We start from the raw sequence: 27778 nt of genomic DNA on the forward strand, positions 1-27778 counted from the left end.
CCCATTCAAAATCACGCCCACTTCCTTATAAGGGCATACAGGTTAACGCAGAGGGTCACACTTCCGCTTTTCTGTGTTGCATGGTTTCTATCAACGTGACGTGGAAGATCCGGGGGTGAAACTTATGCCGTCATTTTCCCCGAAAATCGCGATGGGAATCCCCCCCGCTCAGAGCATAAGAAGGGTCGGCCCTGCTGGCTAGTTAGCCAGACTAGAGAGAGCAAGAACACCGAACGGTCGTAGTCTTCATTTTATAGTACCTGAAACCGACCGACAAAGAACAAGACACGACATGGGGAAAAGTTCGTCAAAATGCTGCGGCTGCTGTTGGTGTGCGAGTGTACCAATCGAGCCAGACGTAAGTAGAAATATATATCTATATTTTAAAAGACATTAAAAGGTGCTTAGATTCGCTATGGTCGCACGGGAACGTATAGTATTCGCCCGCCGTAAAGCCGAAGTTTGGCCATTGTTCAACTGAATGGTACAGCTGCACAGTGTTTATTTTCTTGTGTGAGTTTGTATCAAATTTCGAACATCCACAGAGGGTAACGTTGTTCTTCTTTAAAGCTGTGTAATTTGTAAGCAAGATAAGAAAGGGTTTCTTGAACTGAATACGCCTTCTGGGGATTCCCTAATGTATTCGGGGACGGCTAGGTATAGGAGAGAAATCTCCAAGCATATGTTGTGGGGGAAATATTTGAAAACGTCGCCCCGTTGAAAACTGTAACAGGTGGTTTTCCCAAGGACACAACGTCTCGTCAGGGGTGCAGGTGTCGAATCCGTGTCTACTACACGGGTTGATAACTTGATATGTTTTGCACAAATTGTTGCCCTTACGAATTCGTCTTTCGGACACGTCGGAAGTACGGGGGTAAAACGGGGGTCCCGTGTCCGATTACTCAAAGATTGGGTACCTACTGGTTGCAAATAATACACCAGATGTATTAATTATAACATGTTCTCCCCGTATATTCTCTACTCCTATAGTTCCCGGAGCTCCAGCCCATGTACCCGGACGTGATCGACCCGATCACCGTGGTGTGCGTGAGTTTTTCACCGGGCGGCATTCCTACGGACGTCGGGGCCTGCATCTACGGCTCTCGCCACACCTTCACCCGCGTGACGGCCGGCGGCCTGGCCCATCGAGCTGGCGTCAGGTATGTAAACTTTTCTTCCTATTCATGTCCTCTTTTCATTTTGTAACGTTAGCTACTCTGTGATTTGCAGACTACACCACATTCCAGCACTTCTTTGTGGACATTGTGTAACAGAAACAATAACTTAGTTCTCTATTCTGCTGTTCTGCTTTCACATGATCAAGAATGACCTTTCAGACTATAGCAGCTATTAGAGGGTTGTGGCGTAGAATTTTAATGATGTTAGCCGTACATGAATTTAAGCTTAATATTAATGATAAGCTTCATAGATACAATTGTCGTGAACTCGGGGGATAGGTAGAAAAAGCCTGTAAGAAAGTCCACGTTAACGTTACTTCGGCCTCGACGTGTGTTTTTGTGTGGGTGGACGTACCCTGCCCACCGGTAGGAAGTCCCCCTTCCTTTGTGTTGTGCCCTTTTGCCCTGTCGTTAAGTAAACTTTGAATAAACAAAAACCGACTTTTACACGGAGTTACAAAGTCCACGTTACGCCCTCGGCGTGAGAGTGTGGTAGGAAGTCCCCGTTTGTTTTGTGACCTGACAATTTGTAAAAGTCTCGTAAAAGTGGATAGAATGAAAATCCCTTCTGCTATACTACAGTCAAACCGGTATTAGCGGCCACCTTTGCATAGCGACTACCTGGCCATAGTGGCCACTTTTTGTCGGTCCCTTCGATTTTTCCCATTGACTTAAGCATGAAGAAATACATGTAGTAGATGTTTACCCCTTGTCCCAAACAAAATAGTGACCTAGCAAATAATCTAATTTGCATTCTCTATCAATGTCATTAGGTGGTGCGGTTACTCGCTTGGTGTGAAAAACTTAAAACGGTCGAGATATCTTCAACAATATCATAAGATATTCTTCTCTTTTCCTTGACTTATCGTATATGCTGAAAACAATCATGTATAACGTCAACAGATAATTACTTCAACACGACGCTCTGTAGGCGTAACCGCTTATCATTCGTCATTGTAAATAACTGCTATTATTATCTTTTTATCTAGTCACTTTGTGAAACTAAAAACAACATATACAGATAATGAGAGCATTTTAGAAACAAACTTGTATAAGACAGGACGCTTTGTAGGGGGTTACTTTATCCGATTCTTCTGTAAGAAATGCTGTCATCTTTTCATGTAGTATTTTTTGGTACTAAAAAGACTGAACGTCATAAGATAATTAGTACGTGCATTTACTAAGAAGCGACCTTGTACTGGGCACCCTGAGGCGGTTTCCATGGTAATGACGTCACTGGCAATGGCGCGTTGCCACGGGGGTTCCCTTTCAACATTAGGTGACTCAACAGCATGTGACTCTTAAAAAAATCAAGGTAACATCCAAACCCTCGGTATTAGTATGATATACATGGAAACCCGACGTATTTTCCACAATTTGAAGCGTTTCTTTTTCGGACCGGTTGCTTCAAAAACATATTCAAAATGGAAAAAAGACTAAAATTTTCGAAAAATATCTTTACCTACTATATAGTACTAAAAAGATTGAACGTCATGAGATAATTAGTGTATATATAAGAAGCAAACTTGGACTGTGTACTGCGGTTTGTAGTGCATGACACCCTGAGGCGGTTTCCATGGCAATTCACTGGCATTGGCGCGTTGTCGGGGGGGGGGGGGGTCCCTTTCAACTTTCGGTGACTCACCAGCATGTGACTTACGAGCAAGGCAACCAAATTCCAAACCCACGGCATGGATATGATATACACGGCAAACCAGACGTATTGGTACGCAATTTAAAGCGATTCCTATTCGGACCAAAAATATATTCAAAATGGAAAAAAAAGCACTTCTTTTTTAAAACATTTTTACATATTTTCAGTTTTGAATCTCTAGGGTGGTCCCTTCAACGAACTTGGTAACTGATTTGCAAGAGAACCCTTAGCTATCAATTACAAAAGTCCCCTAAACATGTATTGATTACCATATTAACATATTCATAACCTAACATGATGTATTTATATTATTATGTTTGCTTCGGGTTTTGGTAGCCTAGTGTTTATACATGGTGTAAAAAATAACGCTGGCGTCCACGGTCCGTCTACAAGAGCCATAAGACAAAATGCCATCTCAACAGGAAGACATACGGACCAAGCAGTACTAAGTAAGCAAAATCAAAGTGCCTGACACGGAGCCTACTAGTTCCTTTGTGTACCAAAGTTGTGTCCAGTTAGGCGCACAGGAATGTGTGAGGAACTGTGAGCATCTAGTACCAGTTCCTTTTCTCGTTTCCCCTTTTCTCACGCCCCAAAGTGATCCGCCTTTCACCTGTCCGTACATGTACCTTGTTGTTATTGGCATCCTTCTGTCGCGGGAGACAATGGAATTTTCGCACCCGCACCAAAAGCTCCTTGACCGCACCTACTTGTATCTAATTTCTCAAGCAGATGTTATGATGCGGCTCGGTTTCACCACCGCGTTTTGAGATGGTTAGTTACTTTCTAGTAGTGCATTTTTCTAAGGCGACGTCAAGATTTAGAAAAGCTTTAAGGCAACGTTACACTAACATGACACGCTAGATCTAGATGCCGCCAAATCGCACTTAAACGTCCTACCTTCCGTCTGCTTAGAGATTATAACCAGGAGAACGTTAACTTCTTGCCTGATATATGACCGCACACTGGACGCTTGAAGAGCTTCATACTTTAATGTGTTGCTTCTTCCATGACTTTAAGCACCAGAGCAAGATAACAGGACTACTTCTCAGATAGGGAGTTTTGAGTGGTAGTGTTCAAATGGTTTAGAGTGGGTTCATATTAAACAGAAGTCACCTTACGAAAGGAACGAGAACTAAGGTGATAAAAGGGGGTGCTTACCACTTACCATTATACACACGCCTTACAATATTGTTTTTGTCCACACACAGGGAAGGGGACCAGTTGATCAGTGTCAATGGCGTAAACGTGGAGGAACTGCGGCATGATCAGGTCATCAACATGTTTGCCGGACTTAGGGCCGCTGTTAAGATGGTAGGTTTAATTTTACCTAATTTACAAGACTTACCCCACCCCACGATGCTCGTACAATTTTACCAGTATATACACTGTAGAATAAACGCTGCTTTAAAGAGTCAACGTCTTTCAATCACCGATGAAAATTGATTAAAAGCTGCATGTTCTGTTATTGTAAGTAGTATAAATGGTATAAACGAATTAAGAATCTAATTCGTCAATTAGGTCGAGTTGTATTAACAAACGCAACAGTTTTACAACAACTAGGTACTCTGCATAGCTTCAAGCAATGGATTGATAAAATTGCGGCATGGATTGATAAACATATACAAGAACTAACCCACGTTATGTTCCCCACGCAGGAAATGCGCCGACAATCTCAAGGGAGCAACTCCAGCTCTCAGTCCATGTCTGACGTCGAATTCATCACAGCGCACCTCAAAATGCAGGAAATCAGTGGTGAGTATCATAAGATTGAATTATAACAGTGCTTGATCACGATGGCAGCAAACGTGTCAGAGGTCAGTTCTGAATGCACATGTAACATGTGCTTCTTTCATCTTCTGTTTATCTTTTTGGCTGTGGTCCTTATCCCCTGGCCCTGTTGCTGCAGTTATCACGCCAGTCGCTAGTCCTGAGGCCCTGTTTATCTTTTGGATGTGATCCTAATCCTCTGGTTTATGCTGCAAAAGCCTTGTTCGCTTTAGTCCGCTCCCGAAAGTCGCTACCTTCGGGTGCGGACTAAAGCGAACAAGGCTGGACTCCAGGTTAGAAATTATCACATCAGTAGCTCATGAGGCCCAACTTGTCTTTTTGCTGTGATCCTAATCCTCTGGCCCTGTCCCTGCAGTTATCACGCCAGTCGTTGGTCCCGAGGCCCAGTTTATCCAAAGTTAACAAGGCTGGACTCCAGGCTGGAAATTATCACATCAGTCGCTCATGAGTAGCCTTGGTCGCAAACTTTGAAACTGTATTCCTTGGTCTACCAACTCCTCTGTTGTGTTTTCAGTCTATTTGGCCAATTTCTACTATTTTTCCAGCGACCTTGGGAGCCTCGTAGAGGCTAGCTCATGAGGCCCAGTTTATTTTTTGGCTGAGATTCTAATCCTCCCTGTTCCTGCAGTTATCACGCCAGTCGTTGGTCCCGAGGCCCAGGTGTCCGCCCACAGCGTGACACTGGAGTACCACCAGCTGCAGCGGAACCAGCTCCACCATCAGTACGGCCGCAGGACCGGCGTCATGCTGCCCGGCAGTCGGGGAGGCGCCTTCAAGGGACGACTCAACTCGTCCAACAGATCAGACGGTAGGTCAAAGCAATAAAACGGTCTTGCGTATGACATTTAGTGCAGTCTTCCTTTTTTTCGTATCCTGGTTACCATCCTCCGTAGTGACCACTGGTTCAATCTTTTCGCTTACTAACCAGCGGTTTACTACGAAGGACGGTGCCCAGGCTAAGTTTTTCGGGTATAGACCACCATTGATTGCTGGAATTCTGATCAATCGCGTGGCCAGAAGTCTGTATCGCCCGCCGTCTCGGTTTATGACGGTTGTTTTCCAGAAATCCATGTCCCATGGCATGATTTATTACCAATCCATCTTTTTTGATTTGGAATATAGGAAAACATGAAAGTCGAATGAAACTGAAAGGATAGGTGCTTTCCTAGTCTTTTTTGCTGTATCTAACTGAAGCTCTATTTGTTTCCCACAGCCACCATTGCCGTCCACAGCTTCTTCAGCATTCCTCCGCGGGTCGGTACTTACGTCGTCTTGGAGTTCGACAAAAGGGGCAAGTTCTTCACCTGTTTAACACGAGGAAGAGTCAGAATCCAGGTGGGGACGCGAGAACTTATGTTCAAATTCTTCTGCGTTACGTTCTTCATATTTTCAAGGACGTTATATCTCATATAACGTCCTTGATATTTTGTAAATCTGCAATTTCGTGCCGCACATACTTAGCGAGGAACAGAGCAACATATATAGCTATTTAATTATGAGTTACAGATATGTAACTATAAATACTTGGAATATTAATGATCTAACGTTAGTTTTTGGGCCATGTCAGGCACGTCGCTTGTATCTCAAGCAACGGCCCTGGTACTGACCTGCGCCCCCCTTCATATTGCGTTAGCACCGACCAGCCGTTAGCCAATAAGCTACTCGCCTCCTAAGGTTGTGGGAAAAGTTACCAGCCAATCGCGCTCCCTTTTAACCGTAGGCAGCGACGTGATTGGCTGATAACTTTCTGTCCCATGATAGAAAGGGAGCATCTGATTAGCGGAGAGAATCGCAGGCTGTTACGCTTTCGATGCACAAGAAATGGGGCTGGCATGATAGGATGCCGTAGCTCTACAAAGCTCAGATACGGCCTTGAATTTTTCCGTGTCTCCCAGGTGTAATGTAGAAACAGGTTAGATTTATTCATAAGCATGCCATTACTAGTTATAATGAACATTTTAATCTGCCTGAGCTGGTCATATCATGACGTCGATGTTCTTGTTTTGTTTTTTGCAGGGAGGAAGCCCCGTTGATAACATCACATCAAACGTTACCAACGATGGCCGCGTATTCTTCATGACTGCTGTAGGCAGCGACCTCAAGTTTGAGTCCGCGAAATTCCCGGGCAAATTCCTGACCATCAACAACAGTAGCAGTAAATTGGAGCTCAAGAGCAACGGCAGCACCATTGAAAGCCAGTACTTCAGACTGCACAGCATCTGAGCAACACTTGGGGAGCACGTGATGAGCACGTGAACAACTGGTCCAAGGGCACGTGAACAGCAGGTCCACGTTCACGTGAACAGCATATCCAAGGACACGCGTACGTGAACAGCAAATGCGGTTTAGGGTGACAGATTCATGTAAATATTGATAATCATGTAAGTATTGATAATCTCACATAAGTATCATGGCTCTGAATATGCTCGCCTACCCCTGCTACGCATATTGCAGCGTACCTTGACACCAGAAACTTTTTGTAAAAATGTATTATTTTGTGCAGTGGGCGTAACATTACTATATAATAGGTTACCATGTCCTGGCTCCTTCAGTGCATATTCCATTTTAGCTAAGGTGGTCTGATAACATTAGATGTAAACTTGCTGCCTGTTGGTACAGGAGGACTTGAGGAGGTAGGGCTCTGATAAATTACATTGTGAACGTACCTTTTTGCACATCTTTGCAAGCCCAGTCGCTTCGCGGTGGTAGCCGGGGTCTACGTATATTCGCCAAAGAGTGGCGGATGGATATAAGCAGTGCACGTTTTTGTGCACCCAAGTTTCTTCCACAAGAATCTCGGAGGGCAAAGGTAACATGACGTCATATCCGGTGTGTACTTGTTGATTATTTACGTTCCTAAAAAAAAAAATACATACGACAAATTCCATACCTTTATGGCATATATTCTGTAACTTTCTTTGCAAACAATAATTTTCTGTTAAGTCTCCAGCTTTATCAGGGGCTAGCTTTGTATTTTTTTCCAAAAGAAATTAACAAGTTTTAAAGGCACCAAATCACACTATTCCAAGTTTTCCACGAGCAACACACACCGGAAGTTTGACATGATGACCTTACTATCCCCTCGAGGTGAACGAAGAGTCTTTCCTAGACGCTTCGTGGTAGATCTCCGTTCTAGGAGACAATCTTTTTATCTTTTTTAGATTTGCCAAGATAGTGTAGTGCAAGTTTATATCTTAGGTCCTTACACGCATGTCTGTACATGTATACGTAGGTGTTTATGTTTCGGAATAGTATCTGATGCTATGTAAAAAAAATATACACAAAGAAGGGCTTGCAGCAACTATTATGTTAAGTTTGTTGGTCATACAGTGAATATATTGCCGTCTGGTTATTATCAAGATTAACATTCCATAGTAAGCTTGTACCTGTGAATGTTGGCCAGATATAAATTTAGATTATTTTGTAGTTTCATATCTGCTGATTTGATTTTATAATTTCCGAATAAAATGATTACAAACGATTCCATTGAGTCTATTTATTCTTTTATTCGTACCACAATGTTTTTAGCAATGAGAAATGTCATTAGGTAAGTAATGCAGCAGAAAATGCATCAAAATACACTGCAAAAAAATACGTTAGACTTATATATTACGATCATTCGCATAAAGGGCAAAAACACTACATGCAAATGTGTTAACGTTGCTTTCGTTCTTACAACTCTAATCTGTAATAGTCTTACATTTATATACTTAACACGGGCATGAACAGAAATCTATGGGTATTTTAGATATGCTTTCAAAACTTTCGTAGCGTATATGGCCACCTTAGGTCAGTGTTGACCATCATGAAATCCTTATTGATACCAGCCCTACAGGTTCGGATATGGCTAAATAGTCCTATCGGAACACGTATTTCAAAACTTAGAAACAAAATAAACAAACAGGATATATATAACAGGATATATATAGTACAAAACAAGTAGCATTAACTTAACACAAAGAGATGAATACATCTGCCAAATGTATAAAATAAATCAAATGTACATTGGTACACACAATACAAATGAACATATAAACACACTGTCAGATATTCCATAATTTGGTGGTCGCCGATGGGCTTATTGCATAGGTAATATATAGTGTTTAAATGTGAATACCGCCATTTAGCCAATATATTGTTATGTCCCTTCGTGATATAGACTTCTCTATAAATCTATAGTAGTATCTAATATACAATTTACACGTATATAATGAATTAATTTTCTTTTTCGTTATATTTCCATGACTAAGATACAGAACTTGTATGAGGAACGTGGGGGGGGGGGGTCTATTATGAACACTATTGTACGTGAAACATTTTGATAGCAGTGTGTACCCGTTTCTCTTTCTGACATTTGTATTAATCTAGATATGTTTTTGTTGATTGTTTCTTCACATCAAACAAGCTGTAAAACTAGGGAGAAATCGAAAGAAAACAGCAGCATGACAAAATTTTTCTTCTCATTATTATCTATCCTCTTTTTAAAACAGGCGGAGTCTTTCTCACAGCCCTTCGTTTACTTTCGTTAATTGGCTATTTGGGCACAAAGGACCCATATATTCGTAATGAAACCCTCATTCATAGCTCTATCATTTTTGATTGATCATCTAATCAATAAATTAGTGCAGCCAAAACATTTAGCCATCCACTTTTTTTTCTACTGAATCACAGTCTTAGTTATCTACCACGAACTGTATTTTTTCATTCAAATCCCATTCAAATTGCTTTTGTACTATATTGCTACTGTATAATATGCTTTTTACACGCTAACGTTGCACATGAAGGTCTTTGGGAAATGTTTACAAGAAAATTTGGTTCCTTTTTTTCTGTACGTTTCTTAAAGCTTCAAGAGTAATATCCGTCTCATAAGCGCCCCCTATGGCTATGTTCAGTATTACAGCTCCGTGTATAACTGCGTCTGGTACAGCTGTGATGAGGCCGGCTGGTAAGGCGGGGCCGGTGGATTACCCCCTCCTTCAAACCGAACACTCCGCTGGTCGGAAAGTAGTTCCCGCATCACCGAGTACAGATCACTCCGCAGACTGGAAGTGATCTCTCGGCGCAACAAGTCGATTTCTTCCATACCTGTTAATGTAGAGTAGTTGTCGTAAACAACATGGCTACCACGGGTATTTTACGATATTGGACTGTATTTTTGCGCCTATTTCCACTATTGACAGGATGATAACAGTACAGATTTTCCACTGTTGACAGGATCATCTTTTCAATAGCCACTGCCATCTCACCTTTACGGTTCCATGAAATCAGACATTCATTTTGAGGCAGTATAAAGACGGGATAATTAGTACTTCTCATGGTCCTGCGAGACCGACAAGTGCCTTTACTATTCTATTCACCGAAAAAAAGATGTCTCATGAATTGGACATAGAAAATAAAGCCATTGAAAAATAATGTTCAAATAAAATTTTTCATAGAAAGGTTATGTTAACGTCGGTTTTGCAATTTTAATTACAATCAACGTACGGATAAAAGATAAGAAACAAGAGTTATCAAAATGGAACTTTTACTGCAGTACCTTAGGAAGCCACTAGGGCGCCCATCATCGAACTTGATCTTCGTTTTCTTGACCCATACCCACCTACTAGTACCAAATATTATCAGCATCCATCCAAGACTTCTCGAGTTATGCTGTTAACACACACACACACACACACACACACACACACACACACACACACACACACACTGTCACGAACACGATCAAAACATAACCTTCCGGTGAAGGTAGTCACCCCTACCGAGCGGCATATTGGCCTCCTCCATCTCCAGCGAGGGTTGATGGGATAGTTGCCCGACAGGCAGGTGAGCCGGGGCCGGGGAGACCCTCCCGCTCGGAGTGGTCCCCTTCAGCATCCGGCACACATCCCGCTTGAACTGCTCGATCTGCATGTTCCCGCGCGCAGCCTCCTTCCGCCTGTCCTCCCGAAGCTCAAACCTGGGGAACAGGGTGGGAACGATTTCGCTAGGTTGGTAAATTATTGGATAACATTAACAAGGTTCTTTACGCCAAAAAAGCAGTTACTCAAGCAACTGGATTTTCGGTCAGAGGTTTTAGATGGTAACCACTATCTTTTGTCAGTGACACTGATGCTAGTGGATACTAGTGGATACTACCTAAAACAAACGTCTGGCCGTTTCCAAAATCATATCCAGTTGCTTGAGTAACTTTTTGTGTACCCGGATGTCTAACATTCATCAACGTAATAGGGTTCTATATTCACGGTCAAGATCTATCCACCACGTTTCAGTACCCGCCTGCCGAGCAAATAGAGATGAGCAGCACAAGCTCACTGGGAGTAAGCCCAGTCAGCCCCCATAGAGAGAGGTTGTTTAACACAGGCTAATGTTTTGCCACGTAGACAGCATGCAGTTACACATACGGTGGGTTGTGACCTAAGCTTAATGTTTTTGTAAGTTTCTGTAAACCTTAGACTTGAAATGTCCTGTTTGATCTCGGCCAGGTCGTCCTCGCTCACACCGTCGGTGCTCTGCGCCTGCTTGTAGTGGTGGATGTACCGCCGTACCAGCCGCTGCATCACTGACTGCACAGGTAAACAAATAAACAAACAAACAATTCAATATACTGCTGAAAAAGAAGTACAAACGTTAAGATAGTATACTCAATTAATGACATGAAGAGGTAAGCTTCACTTGATTACTGTTTAAGACATGAAGTAAATACTTTTTTCATGTTAAGTTTTCTAGATTTAAAGGTGTTCTGTGCTGTACTTTTCTTGTCATGATATATCCCCTGCATGTTGTCCTGGTTCAGCTTATGGAGTAGAAGTTTGTCTTATTCCGACATTCAAATCTGAATTAAGCTGATTTTAAGGCTTGTTTCGAGTTCGATTCGTTATTTACAATTATCCCTCGGACAAAAGATGCTGTCATTCCCGCAGGCGGTAAGAGCCTTGCCTGCGTCCTATACCATGTACCTTGGTTAGGTCCTGCTCAACCGGGCTGAGGTTTCCACTGTTTTGGGAGCGACAGCCAATCAGAGAATCGACTTTACCCAAAGAAAACATTTAGGCTATTTTATTATTGCCTGACAGCAGGTTATAGGCCACGCCCCTAAAAGCAGAAACCTTCTATAGGTTGCGCGCGAGGCTTTGTATGGAATAATGTGTGTTGCTAGACCTATAAACGTACTTGATAAATCTCGTCCGTGCTGGGCCCCTGTTCTGTCGGTTTTGCCTTCTCACAGTCAGGAGTCTGCTGCATACAAGCGAGCGGGAGAGATTGTCAGCATAGCATAATCAGTACGGCGACATGATTTTTAAAAATGTATATGATAGAAAGGTTTTCAATGTGTTGGAGTAAGTTCAACTTGATACTAGTATTGTCTGTGTTGTACATACCTGCATCTCTAAGCTTTCCATTGACATTCCCTGCAAGATAATGTTGCATTTCAAATGAAAACATGAACTTCACGGTGGTCATTTGCTTTCTTAGTCTCAATCCTAGCGCAGACTAGAAATATGCCGTAAATACGTGAGAAATAGACTAGACGGAAAAACTAAAATACTTACTTTATTTGATAATGTATTGCAGGGTTACGACATGCATCAAACTAACTTCACGTATACAGAGTTACATTTCATTCACGAAAGAAAATCAGAAAGATGAACATGAAAACATTTAAATACAAACTAATAGCGGTAACGTTAGCGGTTGACGCACCTGGTTCACTTGCCCTTTACATGACGAGCTGATAGTGTACGGCCTTTGTACCTGCATGGACCCAGCAGTGAAACAAATGGAAAGTCACTAAGTGATCAGTCGGTTAACTCACATACAAATATCCTTTGAATCTGCACTAAATTACCCTGGGAAACCAGCTCGAAGAAGCTTCGCAAAGAAGAGTTACCGATCCCCTGCCTAACGCGCGTCCTCCCGCAACTATACACCCTCCCCACAACCAGCTGGCCCCACTTACGCCGGCCCCCGACTATCGCTTGCTTCTAGTTGGGGCCAGCTGGTTCGTGGGCCGGCGGGTGTTGGGCGGCGGGTGTTTCGTGCGCGCGTGTGGTGGGGATCGGTAAACTTTGCGCGCCTCGTAGGAGTCTGCGTTTTCCCAGGGTAGCACTAAATGGACTAAGTGACCATTCCGATATATTTAAATCTATAAATTTAGCAGATGGAGTAAAACAAACAAACAAACAAACAAACTAGCAAGTAAAGGTTGCTAGAACGATCAGAAAACCTCTTCCGACTCCGTGGGGTCTGTGCTGGAGTCTACCGGGCGCTGCTGGGCGGCTCCTGCGGGGGGAGGTGGGGGTCCGTCCCGCCGGGAACTCAGACTCCTCCTGATGGTCTGCATCCGGTCCTGCCACTCCGGCCACTTCTGCCGCACGGCCTGAAGTATACAGACGGTGATGGCGTTAAATGCACACACACACACACACACACACACACACACACACACACACACACACACACTCACACGCACACATATGTACACAAAATTATGGCTCTCGGTGGCAAATGTGCAGATGTTGGCACACTGGTACAATTTTTGACAAAAAAGCAGAAGAGGCTCGATGTGTGTCACTCCACTGTCATGGTGGTTATATCGAGTAAAGTGCCTTTCCAAGGGCATAAGGTCGGGGTAAGGCGAGTATGGAAACCCTGGACCCATCGGTTTCAAGTCTAGTCGTTATGCCACACAGACTTTACTATCAGATACACAGGTAAAGCTAAACGCTATATAATATGTGAAGCTATGTATCCTTTACGTAATGATATCTCTTTCGTGGTAACAAAATTCAAGGTACACAAATTTGACATTCTTTGAACGATAAAAGCTGTCGTAACTTGCGTATGTTCTTCATCGTTATAGACGCCAGCAGTTTCCAATGTTATGACTGAAATGTTCCCAACAGCGCTATCCATTACCCTCTTTGCTTATTACGAGAACCACTGCCGCGAATGCACCCCTCTAATGAAATGTAATGAAATATAGCAAAGCACTAATGGTTTTGTCTGTAAATCGAGCAGCATTTCCTCGCCATGTACCAAAATCACTACCATTAGAGGCACCCTGCTGAGATAATGGCCCGATCACATTTCCAACCACTTTCCCAACAGGATATTACCAATGCATGTAGATCTATTTCTGCAGCGTTTTCTTATGATTGCATGTAAAGCTTCAATTACGCTGGTTGGTGTAGCACAAATATATTTTCGCTGTCCATGCTCCAGAGTCCCTACGCTTTCTAGGGGCTAAACGAAGTGGAGAGTTCATGACATGGGGGCATGGTACATTGTCAGGACGGTCACAATTTCCCAAACTTTGCAACACTATGGTAAATAGCAGTTACAGGAGAAACTGGATATGATTTTGGAAAGAGTCAGACGTTTCAGATAGCATCCACCATCATTCGTTAATATTAATGTCACTGATAGTGGATGCTATCTGAAACATCTAGTGCCACTGAAACTGTAATGTAAGATAGTCGATGCTATGTGAAACGTCTGACCTGGCATATCTTATTACCTTAATGTCTAACCTTCATCAACGCATGCAGCACTATATCTGGATCTAGTTTACACTACTTCTTCTGATAGCATCCAAACGAGTTGCCTACCTTGATAAAGTAGTACATAGATTTTGGAGTGATGATAATGTTGTACGGCGGTGGCAGGGTCGAGCCTTCGTCGAAGTACCCCAGCCACAGCTTGGTTCTGGCAAACTTCCACTCCAGGTCCGCATGATTCTGCAAAAAAAAAGATACTTCGTCCAATTTTGGACCGCATCCTTTCCACTGCGGCGACACCTAGCTGTACACAGTGAGTCATTTAATATTGCTCCGAGGAAGGTGGCACTCACGGTCACCGAAACTGTAAGTGATACGTAATTCAGCGATGTATTTACGAAATAAGCCCTTCATCACCATACAATACTTGTTTTTCATGGATTAAACCAATCAGATAAAGTGGCATAGCGATTAGCCTTTTGTAGGACAGAACTCTTAATCATTGTGACAAGGAACTGCGTAAATATTCTGTACGCAAATTACTCTAGAACTTGCTATACATTGTACCGCCTAGAATTGTTGCGCAATAAAGATTGATTAATCATCATCAAGAATTACAATGATGGCCCCTCTTCCCGGAAAGCCTTACCTCTACTTCATGGAAAGCCGTACCTCTTTTTCCTGGAAAATGTTACTTATACTCCCTGGAAAGTGTTACCTCTACTTCCTGGAAAGCGTTACCTCTACTTCCTGGAAAGCGTTACCTCTTCTTCCGGGAAAACCTTACCTCCACTTCCTGGAAGGATGTGGACATCATGGCGATGAGCATGTTGAGCAGCATGATGATGGCGGCGATGTGGTAGGCGCCGAGCAGCAGCGAGCCGACGGAGATGACGAAGCGGTGTCCCTCCTTCAGCTCCAGCGTGGTGAGGGGCGTCAGGCCGAATAGCGACCAGAACAGGGCCTGGAATGACGAGCCTAGGCTGTTGCGGAAAAGTAATAATGTATATACTTATTCATTTACTTCATTTAATTGTTCTTATTAATACTGTACAATAGGCAATTGCAGACTGTGTCGAAATGTCAGTGTTCTTCAACTATTGTTGTTGTAATGTCTTCACTTGGGACTGTAACTGTAAGAATCAATGCAATTCAAGGATGCATTTGTCAGCAACTGTACCTCTGCTATGATGATTTTCTTGAATACAGAATGCTTATTAAGCCCAAGAGATCTACCACATTAGTGGACGGATTGACATAACAGGTGACACCTTTTCAAAATGTCAACTCGGAGACCAGACACACCTTGAAGGACCTCTTTTCGATACGTGTGGTGGGTTCTTTAACGTTTTCGAAGTGTGGATGTCTTCAAACATTGGGCCTGTATTTAATGTGCAAGCGGCGCTAACCAAATTTTCATTGTCGATGATGTTGGCCATTCAATAAAGGGAAAAATTGTTATAAACCAAAAGGTTTTCAATTATGAAAAAAAGAGATGATAACAGATGTCAAGGCTGAAGATAATACGCAACATCACAACTCACGTTAGAAATTCTGTCGGGTTTTTCTGACAGGCGTCCCCCTCGCTCAGGCACTCCTCCGTGTCGGCGTAGAAGCCGTACAGCTGGTTCAGGCCGAAGGCGAAGGACATCAGAACCAGGAAGAACACCGACAGGAACTTGCCGATGTCGATGAGCATGCAGCCTAGGGAGATCTGTAGGGGCCCGAGGTGGGGGTTGGCTGGAAGAAAAGAAAATGAAAGTGATCTCGATCCACCCGTAAATAACTTTTCGGTATCAAGTTGGCAATTATTCATATAATAAGGTTCTTCAAGCACAACCAAGGGGTACTTACATCCAACGTTTCGGTGTCTTGATGGTGTCTGACAAACGTGTCTGACAGACATGTAAGTAACCCTTGGTTGTGCTTAAAGAACCTTACTATATGATCTCGATCCAGTTTTAGCTCACTAAAGAGCTAGTCGTCTTCCACTGGTTGTGACAGAGAGGGCAGACACTATGTACAGTCTTTAAAATTACAGGTTCATTGTACCGGAAAAATTCCCCTAGCTCTTTTAGACAGGCACAATGAACAGTGAAGCACAGCTTAACATCCCGTCCTAAGGAATGTAACCCTTTCTGGTAGCGTGCATGTCGAGTGAGTGACACAGCCGGAATCGAACTCACGGCTTCTAGTTGTTCCAGAGGCAGGGCCGCTAACCACTGGACTACGCACGCTACAGCAAGGGACAAGATCCTTCACCAGATTCGTCAATGTGGAAGTATCAACTTACAATTGTCACGTTTTTTCTCTCTAAAATATCAGGGGCACCTTGTTGAAATCCCTACATTTGATTATGCCTCATCGTGTGCGACTGAAAGATATAGTGGGACATGTACTATTTCAAGAAATTTGCATGATTCACAGTTTTGTGGCATTGTTACGTTTTGACTTTTAGACTTACTTATTTTGCTTAATTTCATAACGTCGATTATAAAGCAAGTGGAGTGATTTGTGTTCTCATATCCCCATGAGGAAAACATCACGATTTGTGTCATATCAGACGGAGGACGGCATAAACTTTCTGCAACTTATGATTTACTGCTTACGTCATAAAAACAAAAATTGATGCAGTTTAGTCGAGAATCGGCAATGAATTCACATTACTTCATTATATTGAAAATGACACCATAGTTCAGTTTTCTTTAGTATGAATACTACGAACACAGCTAAACTCTACAGCTAATTAATAATAATGTTTGCGGTATCTACCTTGAAACAGGTATATTATTCGAAAGAAGCTGAAGACATTTGCGACAGAAAAAAGTCCCTCTGAGATGAGGGTGGGGTCGTCCGGCGGCCAGAAACTGCGCTCTAGATCCTTGGGTCCGGCCGTTCCTGCAAAGGAAGAACGAAAAAGAATTCAAGGTAAGCAAATCCTTTCTTTCATTTTTCGGTCTGAAAACAGACACAAACCTGAAAATACATCATTTTGAAGTCGTGGATGGCCAAGTGGTAACAAAGGTATGACCTAAGCATTCCGTATGACCTAAGCATTCCGTACCAAATTTCAGGTTCTTTGACCCAATACCATACACATTACATGTGCAAAACAAAAAATACAATTATGGCCAGAAATTAAAGTTCCCGGAAATCCAAAAATTAATCATTTGCAAATATTTGATATAACAATGGATACTTGTTTTCGTCTTTGCTAGATTGTATGATTTGTTGTTCATTTCCTGACTATGTAATTACGTAACACTCATATACCTGACGTGATCCGGACATAGGCGACCAGGCGGAGGGATATTGTTGCGAGGTAGAGTGAATTCATCATGAAGTCCATCCAATTCCACCACTCTCGCACGTAAGAATGTAGTCCCTCCTCCCACAGCTGTTTGCATTCATTCCACACCATGCCTGCAAGAAAAGATGAATAAGAGGACATGTTACCGCCAGGTCCCATGTTGATTTCTAAAACTCCTCAACTGGGGCCCGTTCGAGCCCCCAAATAGTCCGGCAGCCGCAATGCCAACGGGACCCAGCCCGAAAGAGCAAAAAAGCAGTCCACTACTTGTAACTGAAATGAAATTCAACTGAAAGCCCGTAAGGATTCCATCAGGTCCCAACCCCGTCGGGCATCGGTTTGGAAATGTGGCCATAGCATGACCTACGTGCTCTCGTCTTCAGAACCCGTTAGCACCCCCTACGTACAGCTGAGTCCCGTGGGCATTGGTTTTTGGGATTTTGTGACAAAAGTTGGCGGCGGAAAAATGTAAATAGGCGAAGAAGATCACCGCCAGTCGGCTTGTTTTGACAAGGCTAATATTCGTACACCGTGGGAAATGTTACTGAAGCATTATACGTAGTACGTGACATCGACGTTACCTGCTACGTAGAAGACGATGAGGACTTCCACGGTGGATGGCGGCGGGCCGCGCCTGTTGGTCATGTTCTCTTCCCGGGGAGAGGCCATGGTCAGCAGGATCAGGAACACCGCGAACGAACCGGACTGGCTGCAGGGAAGCCACAAGGATTCAGGCACCATTCTCTTTTCCTAACATAGTTTCTTGGTTCTCGGGGATGGCCATTTTAATGTTCTTTTTTGACAAGGATTACACACTTTTCTTGCTTAAAAAATATTCTCAATGATCGGGAAGAGCAGTTGAAGGAAGCGTAGTCTTCTTAGTTTTAATGCGTTAATGCATCGTCAAGAATTCATTAGTTACTTTTTAAAAGTTTGCTTAACGCATTAAGTCTTTTGCAACAGTCCAGTGACAGCATGGATGCGTGTATTACGAAATTTTGGTTTTATGTCATTTCATATACTTCAATTTTACTGAAAAAGTACAAGAACCAAGAAATTACTGTTCGTGATGTAGCTAGAAAGCTTTCCAGACAAATCACAAAGTATACCACAATCAATAAACGGAGTAGACAACTAAAATCCTATACCTAACTGCTTGTTGTAGATACTCGGTACACATACATGGGAGAATATCAAGTTTCCTACCTGAGAAATTTTATGATGGGGGATCGTATGAAGCGCCTGATCCTACTGCAAGATCACAGAAAGGGAAAATGTACGGTAAACCCATCAGGACATCCCTCGAATAACAACCGTATCTCCAAGCAGAAGTGTGGCTTAAGTAGTGTGTACATCCCTTGGCTCATTTTTGGCGACGGGTCTAGAGCGTAGCCAAGGGGTTATTGTTTCTATTTTCTTTTTTCTGTCTTTTCCCTTTATTTTTTGGTCTTATTTTCTGCACCGTTGTAGTGACGAGTCGTCTTCGTAGACTTCTAGCAGCACTGTATCTTATTTTTGGCGGGAGCGTTGATTCGCGATTTTTAACATGAGCTGAGGGTTCTCTAAAGCGATCGCAAAACTCCCTCTCCCGGCGATAAAAGAGCCTTAGCCCATTGAAAACCGCGAATCAGTGCCCTCACAAAACATAGAAGACAGCGCTGGTAGAAGTTTACGAAGGAGGCTGGTAACGAGTAAACCAGGGATAAAAACTTGTTACAACGAGTCAACTGAAACAATCTGCTTGAAGGGTATCACGGCTATATGCTTGCCACGGCTGTTCTCTGAAAACAGCCGCCTGTTGGGATGTCCTGGTCGGATTACCGTACGAGAGAAGAAGCATTGCATGGGAAAATGACAGTGGAACTAAAAGCATGTGGTCTACATCATGATTTCAATTTCTAACGCAGACTAAATGATGCTAGAGGAGTACCAGGCGCGTATATATTTCAACGTGGTGCTCATCTTCTCATTGATCAGTACTCGTTGTAATGTGTCAAGTAAGGCTCTGGAATACCGGCTAACGGTCCGTCTAGACACTAGACGGCACTCGACTTTGCCGTTAAGACGGCCTTAACTTTTATTGGACGAAATTGTCCCAATGCTGCTTATGACTGGAAGTGTCTGTCTGTTACTCTCCAACTAGAGGCAGTTTTTAGGCGTAGGCGTTTTTGTCGGGTTCTCTATTTTGCCCCTCTTCTTCATAGCCTTCGTATATGACGAAATAGGACAAAATAGAAAACCCGACAAAAACGCCTATAACCCTTGAAAATCAGCCCCTGCCAAGCCTCTCTTTGGAGAGTAACTGTCTGTACCAGGTGGTTGGCCGGTCGGTTTTGCCTGTATCTTGATGTCAGTTAGTACGCAAATGTCTTCCTGTCGTCTGTTGTAATACCAATCCTTGTTCTTGGGCAGAGATCACCAACTGGGTGTAAGCCATTTATGATGTTGGGAGCATATGAGGAGTCAATTTAGCAACTGACATCCTGGTAGGAGATAGTCTTTTATGGTTCTGAACTTTGGGCACAGATTTTGGATCTTTAAGAAGAAAAAAAAGTTTACCTGAGAAATTTCATGAAGGGGTTCCTCATGAAGCGGCCCACCTTGCTGCGCGGGTGGAGGATGTAGTAGAAGGCCATGAAGGGCAGCAGGCTGATGAGCGACATCAGGATGAACACCTTGGTGAAGATGTTGCGCTTGCGCCATCCCGGCAGGCTCTCGTACCAGATGGTGGTCAGCAGCTGCTGGCAGTGCGGATGGGACACGAACTGCAGGAGAATAAAATCTGAATTACATCACTGGTACAAATCGCATACGCCTTAGCCTGTGTTTACACAATTCCTCGCTGGCTGGTGTTAATGACATCCTCCTCTAGGTGGCGGCAACTGTAGGGCTGGCCGCTAGGAGCGCGATTTTAGTCAGGCCTGTGTTGTACAACCTGTAAGTTGTTGGCTGTCGTATAAAGGCTCGTAATGCTACAGTATCATTTCCGAACCGATGCAACACTGGATAGTTAACGGAATGTTGCCACCAAATTAACAACTAGAGATAGTAGTATCCGACGGAGCATGGTTCATAAATGTGACTGCAATATGACCAATAGCCGACTGGGTCTTTGATCAGGTGTATACTCTTCCACTACGATGAAGGATTTCGAATGATACGTACATGTGTTGTAAGTGCTCTGAACATGCCATAGATGTTGACATGTTTTACCTGCTTCTGTTCATATTTCAACGCGAGTTTCAGCCTGTTCAGGGAAAGCTTTTCTTCATCATCGTCATCCTTTGCACCTTCCTCCTCCTCCTCTTCGTCGCTGTCGTCATCTTCACAAGCCTATGGTACAAAGAAACATTCTTAGACCTAGTTGGATAATTCTAGTGCCCGAAATAACTCTTGGCGATAAATTTGTATCGCCAGCTTATTTCTCGTGAGAGAGACCCACTAGAACCACAGCTTTGGCAACACTGGCCCTCAGATATAAAAAAAAAACATTTAAACAATCCATTCAATTACTCTTGATGTAACGTTATTGTTATGCTATGATTTATATCAGTGCCAATATTGTGTATTTTTCTTTGTTTGCTCAAGTGTATTTGATTTATTAATCAAATTTCCATAAAAATTGGGAACCATTCCATTTTACTGGGTTTTCATGGGGGTGTACAATAAGATCATCAGATCAGTTACCTGGTTGAGGACGGCGATGACCTCCTCCGAGCTGCGGCACTGGTCCAACAGCTGTACGGCGTACGTTCGGCACTCCTCCACCAGCTCCTGCACGGGCAGAACATGGTCAAGTGAGTACAGGTAATTTTATCATTAAAATGGCTTTTATATGATATTGCCTTTGTTATTGTACATTTTTTACTGAATGAACCAGATGGCTGAGGTGCTTTTATTCACCATAACCGTTGCAAAAGAGGTAAAAATTAGCAAAATATGATAATAAGATAAAGTTATGAAAACCGGAAAATCAGCTGCAGTACTATAGCCACTACGCAAACTATTCGTCTTTGTGTCCAATGTTTTCATCCCGCTGAGAAATCTGGTGGAGATACGGTTGATTTCTTTTATTTGTCATACACAGACACGGAAAATGTGACACTACTCAAAGTAGTAGTTTCGTTTATCAACATTGCCACATAGAAAGGACAGGCACAATGTATAGCTTAAGGTTGCCATATTGAGGCCCTACGGGCAAACGATTAATTTAAAGTCATGTCCAGTTAATAAAATTTGAAGACATATAACTTACACCTTAGATGCTTAAAGGATGGGGTAAACAAACAAACAAACAAACAAACAGACAGACAGACAGACAGACAGACAGACAGACAGACAGACAGACAGACAAACAAACAAACAAACAAACAAACAAAGAGATAAAGACTAAGAAACAGGTGTCACCCACCATATATGGGTCCTTGAACTCGTTCTCGAGCTGTGCGAGGTTGAAGAGCTCCCAGCTGAGGCGGAAGGCGGTGAGGATGGGGTCTGTGGAGGTGAGGGAGATCCAGGCAGGGGAGGCCAGGGCTCGGTACGTACTGATGCGGTGCAGAGAGTACCGCAGGCTATCAGCCATGATCCGCTCCTTGCAGCTGTCACATTCGCACGTCAGGTTGTGCGGCTGGGGGGAGGATACAATTTCTGTTAGTGCACTTCAAAATCATCCGGAACTCCCCAACCCACGTCTGCAGTCATTATCCTTCCCCTGAGCAGATGTGACCCTACTTTTGATTGGGCAACATTTCGTGTACCTCTCATTCTGATTGGTCAGAGTCCTGTGTATCTGTCCTTCTTTCGGTTCATTCTTTTGAAAATCATTAACTATCGAATAACCGGTTGTTAATGATTTTCCATGTCTTACGGGTCATAACCAATATGAAATGGGGCCTTCTGATTGGTCAACGTCCCCTGGCTAAATGGCAATACGGTTTACTCACTCATGGCTTAGTAAGGGTAGTAAGGGTTAGAGTTAGGTACTTGTGTATTGTGATCTACCTCAATCTCCAAGCAAAACCTACGATGGCATAAGATAGTACTAAACTGTCCATGGAGTGTTGTCAGTCAAGAGGTGTACATTTGTCATGCGTAGCCAAACAAACTCATAGGCCGGCTTCACTTTTTTGGCAGCTTTTGACACTACCTTATGCTACCGTAGGATCTGCTTGGAAATTAATCTACCTTGGATATGTTGGCGCCCTGTGACAGTAGCAGCTGTAAGATCTCGAACTGGTTGAGCTGCGCAGCCAGGATGACGGGAGAGATGTCAGGCGAGTAGTCGAAACACTCCTCCCCGGGGTCGATCGTGTTGCACCACTCCTCACCCAACATGTTTGGGGTGATGCTGCAGAAACAATCATTAGCAGTCAGTCATTATCATCTTCTGATCCACAAGTTTCAGGCCTATATATCAAGTTTAACTTTTGTTCTACTCAAGACGGTTTGTCTTTCGGCATAATCTGTGGATTCTATGAGTAGTAAAAATGTATGTATTGGTTGGCACCCAATATCAGCTAAGCTGCCTGGGTTTGCCATGTATTGCATTGTCTGTAATTTCAATTAACCTAGATCTAAATCATATAGCCAGGCTGTGTGAACAGGCCTCCTAATTTGCTACACAGCCATAACGTCAAATGCATGGTTTAGGACTACGGTCTCAATTGGAACAAGGGGCCCTGCTGTGAAGTTCAAGAGCTGTTTTTTGTACTTTTGGTTGTGACTCTACGCGGCCCCTGTGGGATACGCCATGGCTCCCGGGATATATTTGGGTACGGCCGGAACCCGGGTTGATTTTAAGTCGGACTTTTAAAATAAACCCGGGACCCGGTAACACATAGACGCCGGGACATACCCGTGGAGTACACCGATGTGCCCCAGATATCCTGCATTCCACCGGGACAAATTTGTGGCTTAAGAGCCTGGCCGGGATAATATCCCTTACGGCCACCGGCGCAATTAGGACCTAAGCCTTACGTGTCCCACAGGATCCAGTGCAATTGGGAATAATCAGAGTTGCATTGAAAAAACTGGAAGTATATTGCTGTTGAGAAGTATTTCCTGCGTATGCGTACCTGGGGTGGTTGACCATCATCTCCACAATCCGGTACACACCCTCCCGGATGGCGTACAGCAGTGCGTTTCCGATCTTGATGTCAGGCTAAAAAGGAGAGATTTGAAGCAATTTAGCTTAAAAGATGCAGCCTACGTCTACTACAAGAACAAACATTGATTTAAGTCCAACTCAGTACTAGTATTCTCCACATGCCATTGACATGCCGATGCCATGCAAAAATGCTGTAAGTAGCGCCTGGCCTCTCTGAAATGTACGATCTCCAGCCAAACTGTATTGAGATCACTTTCACCATTTCACTTTCAGAAATATTACCTGTCCCAGCAGAAGCTCGACGATCTCGATGTTCTCGTTGTCCACGGCCATGGTCAGGGCGCTGCGGCCCACCATGTTGGTGACGTTGACATTGACCGGGGACGGCGGCTGGAGGCACCGCATCAGGGTCGCCTTGTCTCCCTTCTCAGCCGCCTCGAGGAACATCCGCTCTTTTGGGGTGTACCTTCCGTTAGAAACAACAACAACAACAACAACAACAATAAAACAACATATTTCAGTCTTAATTCTGTATTCAGAACTAGAAAGCTGAGAATATCGAGCTGATATAGAAATAAATCAAGCTTATATAGAAATAGAAATATCTAAAAAAATATATAGAAATATATATCTGTACAAACACACAAACACACACATACACACACACACACACACACACATATATATGTATATATATATATAAATGATGTACGTATATATCTATAAATGATCTATCGTCTATACAAAACAGGTGTCTATCTAATGTGGGTTTTCCGCCATTTCCAGACACAGTTTCTACAAAGCGAAATGTCTACCCGTCAGGAGGATTTGTATAATCTCTTCGACCATTAGCAGATGGCTTCGCCCCAGAGGTGTCACCAAAAATAATTATTTTACTTGTTTTTTATGCATCACATCTGGATTGCGAAATCAAGAGTTAAAATATTTGCCTGATCTTCGCCTTTAAATCTTTCATTCAGTGCACCATGTTTTATATGCCGTCCGGGAGATGATGCTTCCTTCTGTTTCAAACGTATCCAATTTTTTGTCTTAATGAATGAATGAAGACCTTTATTGCACATTTTTGCCCCACTGGGCTAAGTACAGGTCACATGGTAAGAATCACATATATGTAACAATGGAGACCGTCATACACATCTATATATGCAGATGTGCGTCTAATCTATTCTAGAACATTCGACTTCCTCTCGCTTCTTGGTAATTGTATAAATGTAGTTAGCTGTATGGTTGGTTAGAGTTGGTTTATCAAAAGCTGTCAGGAATATAAATTTCTCTTTACTATTCAAGTATCTAAAGTGGGGATATTTACTTAACACATAGTCAAATAAAATGCTCCTATCGCTATCATACAAAGGACAATCCATAGTGTACATAACTTTATTGAGACATATCACATTTCCGTTATAACATTTCAAAGCCTATTGTCCTTTCAAGACAACAGCGTTTTCCTTAAGAGCTTTTTAGGTTTAATCAGTTTTTTAATGTTTTTTTTTTACTTATTGCTGCTGTCCATACAAAAATAAGTCCAGTGCCATTCTGGGACAATCCCAAACTTGTATATAAATTATACAGACACGTTTGAATTGAGAGGCTGACATATTTCCGAAAACGCGCCACAAAATTTGCACAGGCAAAGCAACATATAGCCTTAGTACTATTGACGTACTATTATTCACAAAGTTTCATTTCAACCCTTGCCTAGAATCCAGTATTACAACCTTTCCTATTTTTCACTGTGGACAGTATCGCCTACGACCCCGGCCCCCATTACCTTCCCATCGGGGAAAACTCTCTCTGCCCCCGAAGCGATCCCTCCCCGCGTCCCGGTGTGTATGCCTCGGGCTCCCGTGTAGCTGCCGTGCGCTGAGGAATGATGTGCATTTCCGTGGCGATCTGTGCGTACTCCCTCCGCCTAACAGCGCCGTCCCCCCGACCATCTGCCATGCCTGTCCAGCTCAAAAACTCCTGACGACACGGACTATAGTTTCCCGCTAAAACTGAGGCTCTTTTCAGACGACACGTTTTGGTTCCGCTCAAAAACTCCTGACGACAGGGACCATAGTTTCCCGCTTAAACTGAGGCACTTTTCAGACGATACTGTACGCTCAGCTGTTTTACTGCGCGGCAGAACAAACTGGTGACCGAGCGATCACACTCTTTAACAGTTTACGATCAGATTCCGTGTTTTTGTCAGCATAGAATATTTAGTGACTTGATAAAACGGCTTGTTTTACAGAGATTCGTGTATAGTATCATCGCCTTGCTAATTATCTGGGTAATTTGTCGCACAAAGTGCGTCATGTTCTTGATTATTGTCACAAATAAGCCAGATATGGCAAAAGGGTGGAAAAAACAAATATATCAAAACACAGTTACTTCAGGCTTTTACATGGTTTCGATCAAGTAAAGTATGTAACATATCCCCCCTTGTGATACAGATATTCTTGCACATAATAACACTGGAGACTCAGTTCAGCACCAAGGACAGAGGTACGCTTTCAATTCAGTTGTATTGTTTTGGTTCGAGCATGATTCGTTTCATGTTTATTTTGAACGTTTAAAAGGGTGACCTTCAACCTCCGACCCTTCGACAAAGTGTAAATTTTGACATATTTTTTTGGCGACGCCTCGTGGGCGGATGCATTTTCTATTGTAGCATGTATTTTTCTGTTTTTCAACATGCTGCTATCAAACAGAAAGAGTAATGGAACAAGAAAACATTTATTAAACAATTGGACAGGAAAAACACACTATTTTAGACATAGGATCAGTTCACTTACTTGTGGGTGGATTTGAACAGTCTGAGGGACAAGGAAAAACCGGAAACTGCAGGTTTCTTGGCCAGATCGTACATGGAATAACCCAATCTTCTTCCGCTTCCGGTGTGGCCGAGGTAGCCTTCTCTCCCAAATCCGTGATGGCCCATATACACATCTCTGCCGGATCCGGGGTACCCCATAGTTGGGTCCCTTCCGGATCCGGGGTACCCCATAGTTGGGTCTCTTCCGGATCCGGGATACCCCATAGTTGGGTCCCTTCCGGATCCGGGGCACCCCATAGTTGGGTCCCTTCCGGATCCGGGGTGACCTGTGAACCCCTCTCTTCCATATCCGGTATGCCCGGTGTATACGTCACTTGCGGTTCCGGTCCCTCCCCCATACGCCTCCCTATCGACGGAAGTGCGTGATGACGTGGACTCTCTCTTTCCAACGGGTTCATGACGGTTTGGCTCCATTTCTGACGTCTACACCTGGCACCCTAATAAGGAAATACGACAAACATATTAAATGTATGTATGTTAATTCTTTGCTTTAGGGGTCGCATCTGTAAGCAGCGACAACTATGCTGCAATGCAATATGGACTAGATAGAATTGCCCCGAGGAAGGTATACGTAACAGACGATGAAGAAAACGTCGATTGAATGAAATAAGATACTTGGTTTTGTGTACAAAGAATTGTCGAAAAATTTGCAAGTTTACATCGGCGTTTGCCAGAAATATTGGTAGTGTCTTTAAGTTTTTATGTGTATCTCTTGCATGCGCTTTGCAGAGTTTAAAAGCAAGAGTTGTGCATACATTTCAAAGATACTTATATATTAAAAGAAAATTGTAACCCGTCTGCTCTGTAAATTATTATTAAAAATTATAGATGGCAATTTTGGTTCACCCAAGTGCAACTATGCCATGCATTATATAATAAACGGTAACGATAAACTGCCTTTGAAATCTCCAACCAAATTCTTTCCATCAACGACTGTCAATTTCTTCTCCAACGCTCGGGTAGCTGTAATTTTCACTCATCGAGTCAATGAAGTCTTTTATATATTGGAAGTAGTTTCTTGATATTGCAGTGTCAAGGAAGATGCAATGGCAACTGTGTGTTTAGAATTCATTCCCCTGTTTTTTCTATGATATCGAGTTTAGGGATTGAGTAATATTTCGTCATTGAACAATACGAGCAAAGTTTGATGAACGCCATAAATTGGATGTAACATCTTACTAGTTAACCTTTATCCGCGGGGTAACCTATAGCCGTTGTTTCTAAAACAGGGTATCTAGGGATATCAACTCGATGGACAGTGGTTGCAAATTATAATATTGCCAAAAAATTGTAGTTTAAAACTACAGTTCGTCGACTTGATATCCCTAGATACCCTGTTTTTTTTAACAACGACGGATCCCGCGGATAAAGGTGGACTAGCTGTAAGGTGCCCTCTCACT

The 27778-nt window shown here is 43.0% G+C and overlaps 2 protein-coding genes across 2 annotated transcripts; one reads left to right on the plus strand and one right to left on the minus strand.

Moving 5' to 3' along the window:
- The first annotated feature begins 149 nt into the window (after positions 1 to 149).
- On the plus strand, positions 150 to 8104 carry LOC118419816. Its single transcript, XM_035826421.1, has 7 exons — positions 150 to 358; positions 991 to 1160; positions 4044 to 4146; positions 4491 to 4587; positions 5252 to 5431; positions 5837 to 5958; positions 6640 to 8104. The coding sequence occupies exons 1-7, from the start codon at positions 293 to 295 to the stop codon at positions 6844 to 6846; spliced, it is 945 nt and encodes a 314-aa protein (XP_035682314.1). The 5' UTR covers positions 150 to 292; the 3' UTR covers positions 6847 to 8104.
- Positions 7597 to 26807, minus strand: LOC118419817 (transient-receptor-potential-like protein). The gene is made up of 21 exons (XM_035826422.1): positions 26338 to 26807; positions 23819 to 24002; positions 23505 to 23590; positions 22615 to 22777; positions 21842 to 22057; positions 21118 to 21204; positions 20644 to 20763; positions 19990 to 20195; positions 18012 to 18139; positions 17394 to 17543; positions 16893 to 17018; positions 15665 to 15860; positions 14908 to 15103; positions 14232 to 14360; positions 12848 to 13000; positions 12325 to 12375; positions 12003 to 12032; positions 11794 to 11859; positions 11071 to 11186; positions 10383 to 10579; positions 7597 to 9708 (listed from the first exon to the last, which is right to left on the minus strand). Exons 1-21 carry the CDS (start codon positions 26790 to 26792, stop codon positions 9518 to 9520), a joined length of 3246 nt encoding a protein of 1081 aa, XP_035682315.1. The 5' UTR covers positions 26793 to 26807; the 3' UTR covers positions 7597 to 9517.
- Between the last annotated feature and the right edge of the window lie 971 nt (positions 26808 to 27778).

The sequence above is a fragment of the Branchiostoma floridae genome, chromosome 7 (genome assembly GCF_000003815.2).
Source record: "Branchiostoma floridae strain S238N-H82 chromosome 7, Bfl_VNyyK, whole genome shotgun sequence".
Taxonomy (NCBI): Eukaryota; Metazoa; Chordata; class Leptocardii; order Amphioxiformes; family Branchiostomatidae; genus Branchiostoma; species Branchiostoma floridae.

Coding starts and splice junctions, on each gene's coding strand:
- LOC118419817 (XM_035826422.1), bottom strand. CDS start 26,792: ATGGAGCCAAACCGTCATGAACCCGTTGGAAAGAGAGAGTCCACGTCA. Junction 24,003..26,337: donor CTGTTCAAATCCACCCACAA/GTAAGTGAACTG, acceptor TTCTAACGGAAG/GTACACCCCAAAAGAGCGGA. Junction 13,001..14,231: donor CTATGTACTACTTTATCAAG/GTAGGCAACTCG, acceptor TGTATACTTCAG/GCCGTGCGGCAGAAGTGGCC.
- LOC118419816 (XM_035826421.1), top strand. CDS start 293: ATGGGGAAAAGTTCGTCAAAATGCTGCGGCTGCTGTTGGTGTGCGAGT. Junction 359..990: donor GTGTACCAATCGAGCCAGAC/GTAAGTAGAAAT, acceptor CTACTCCTATAG/TTCCCGGAGCTCCAGCCCAT. Junction 4,588..5,251: donor CAAAATGCAGGAAATCAGTG/GTGAGTATCATA, acceptor CTGTTCCTGCAG/TTATCACGCCAGTCGTTGGT.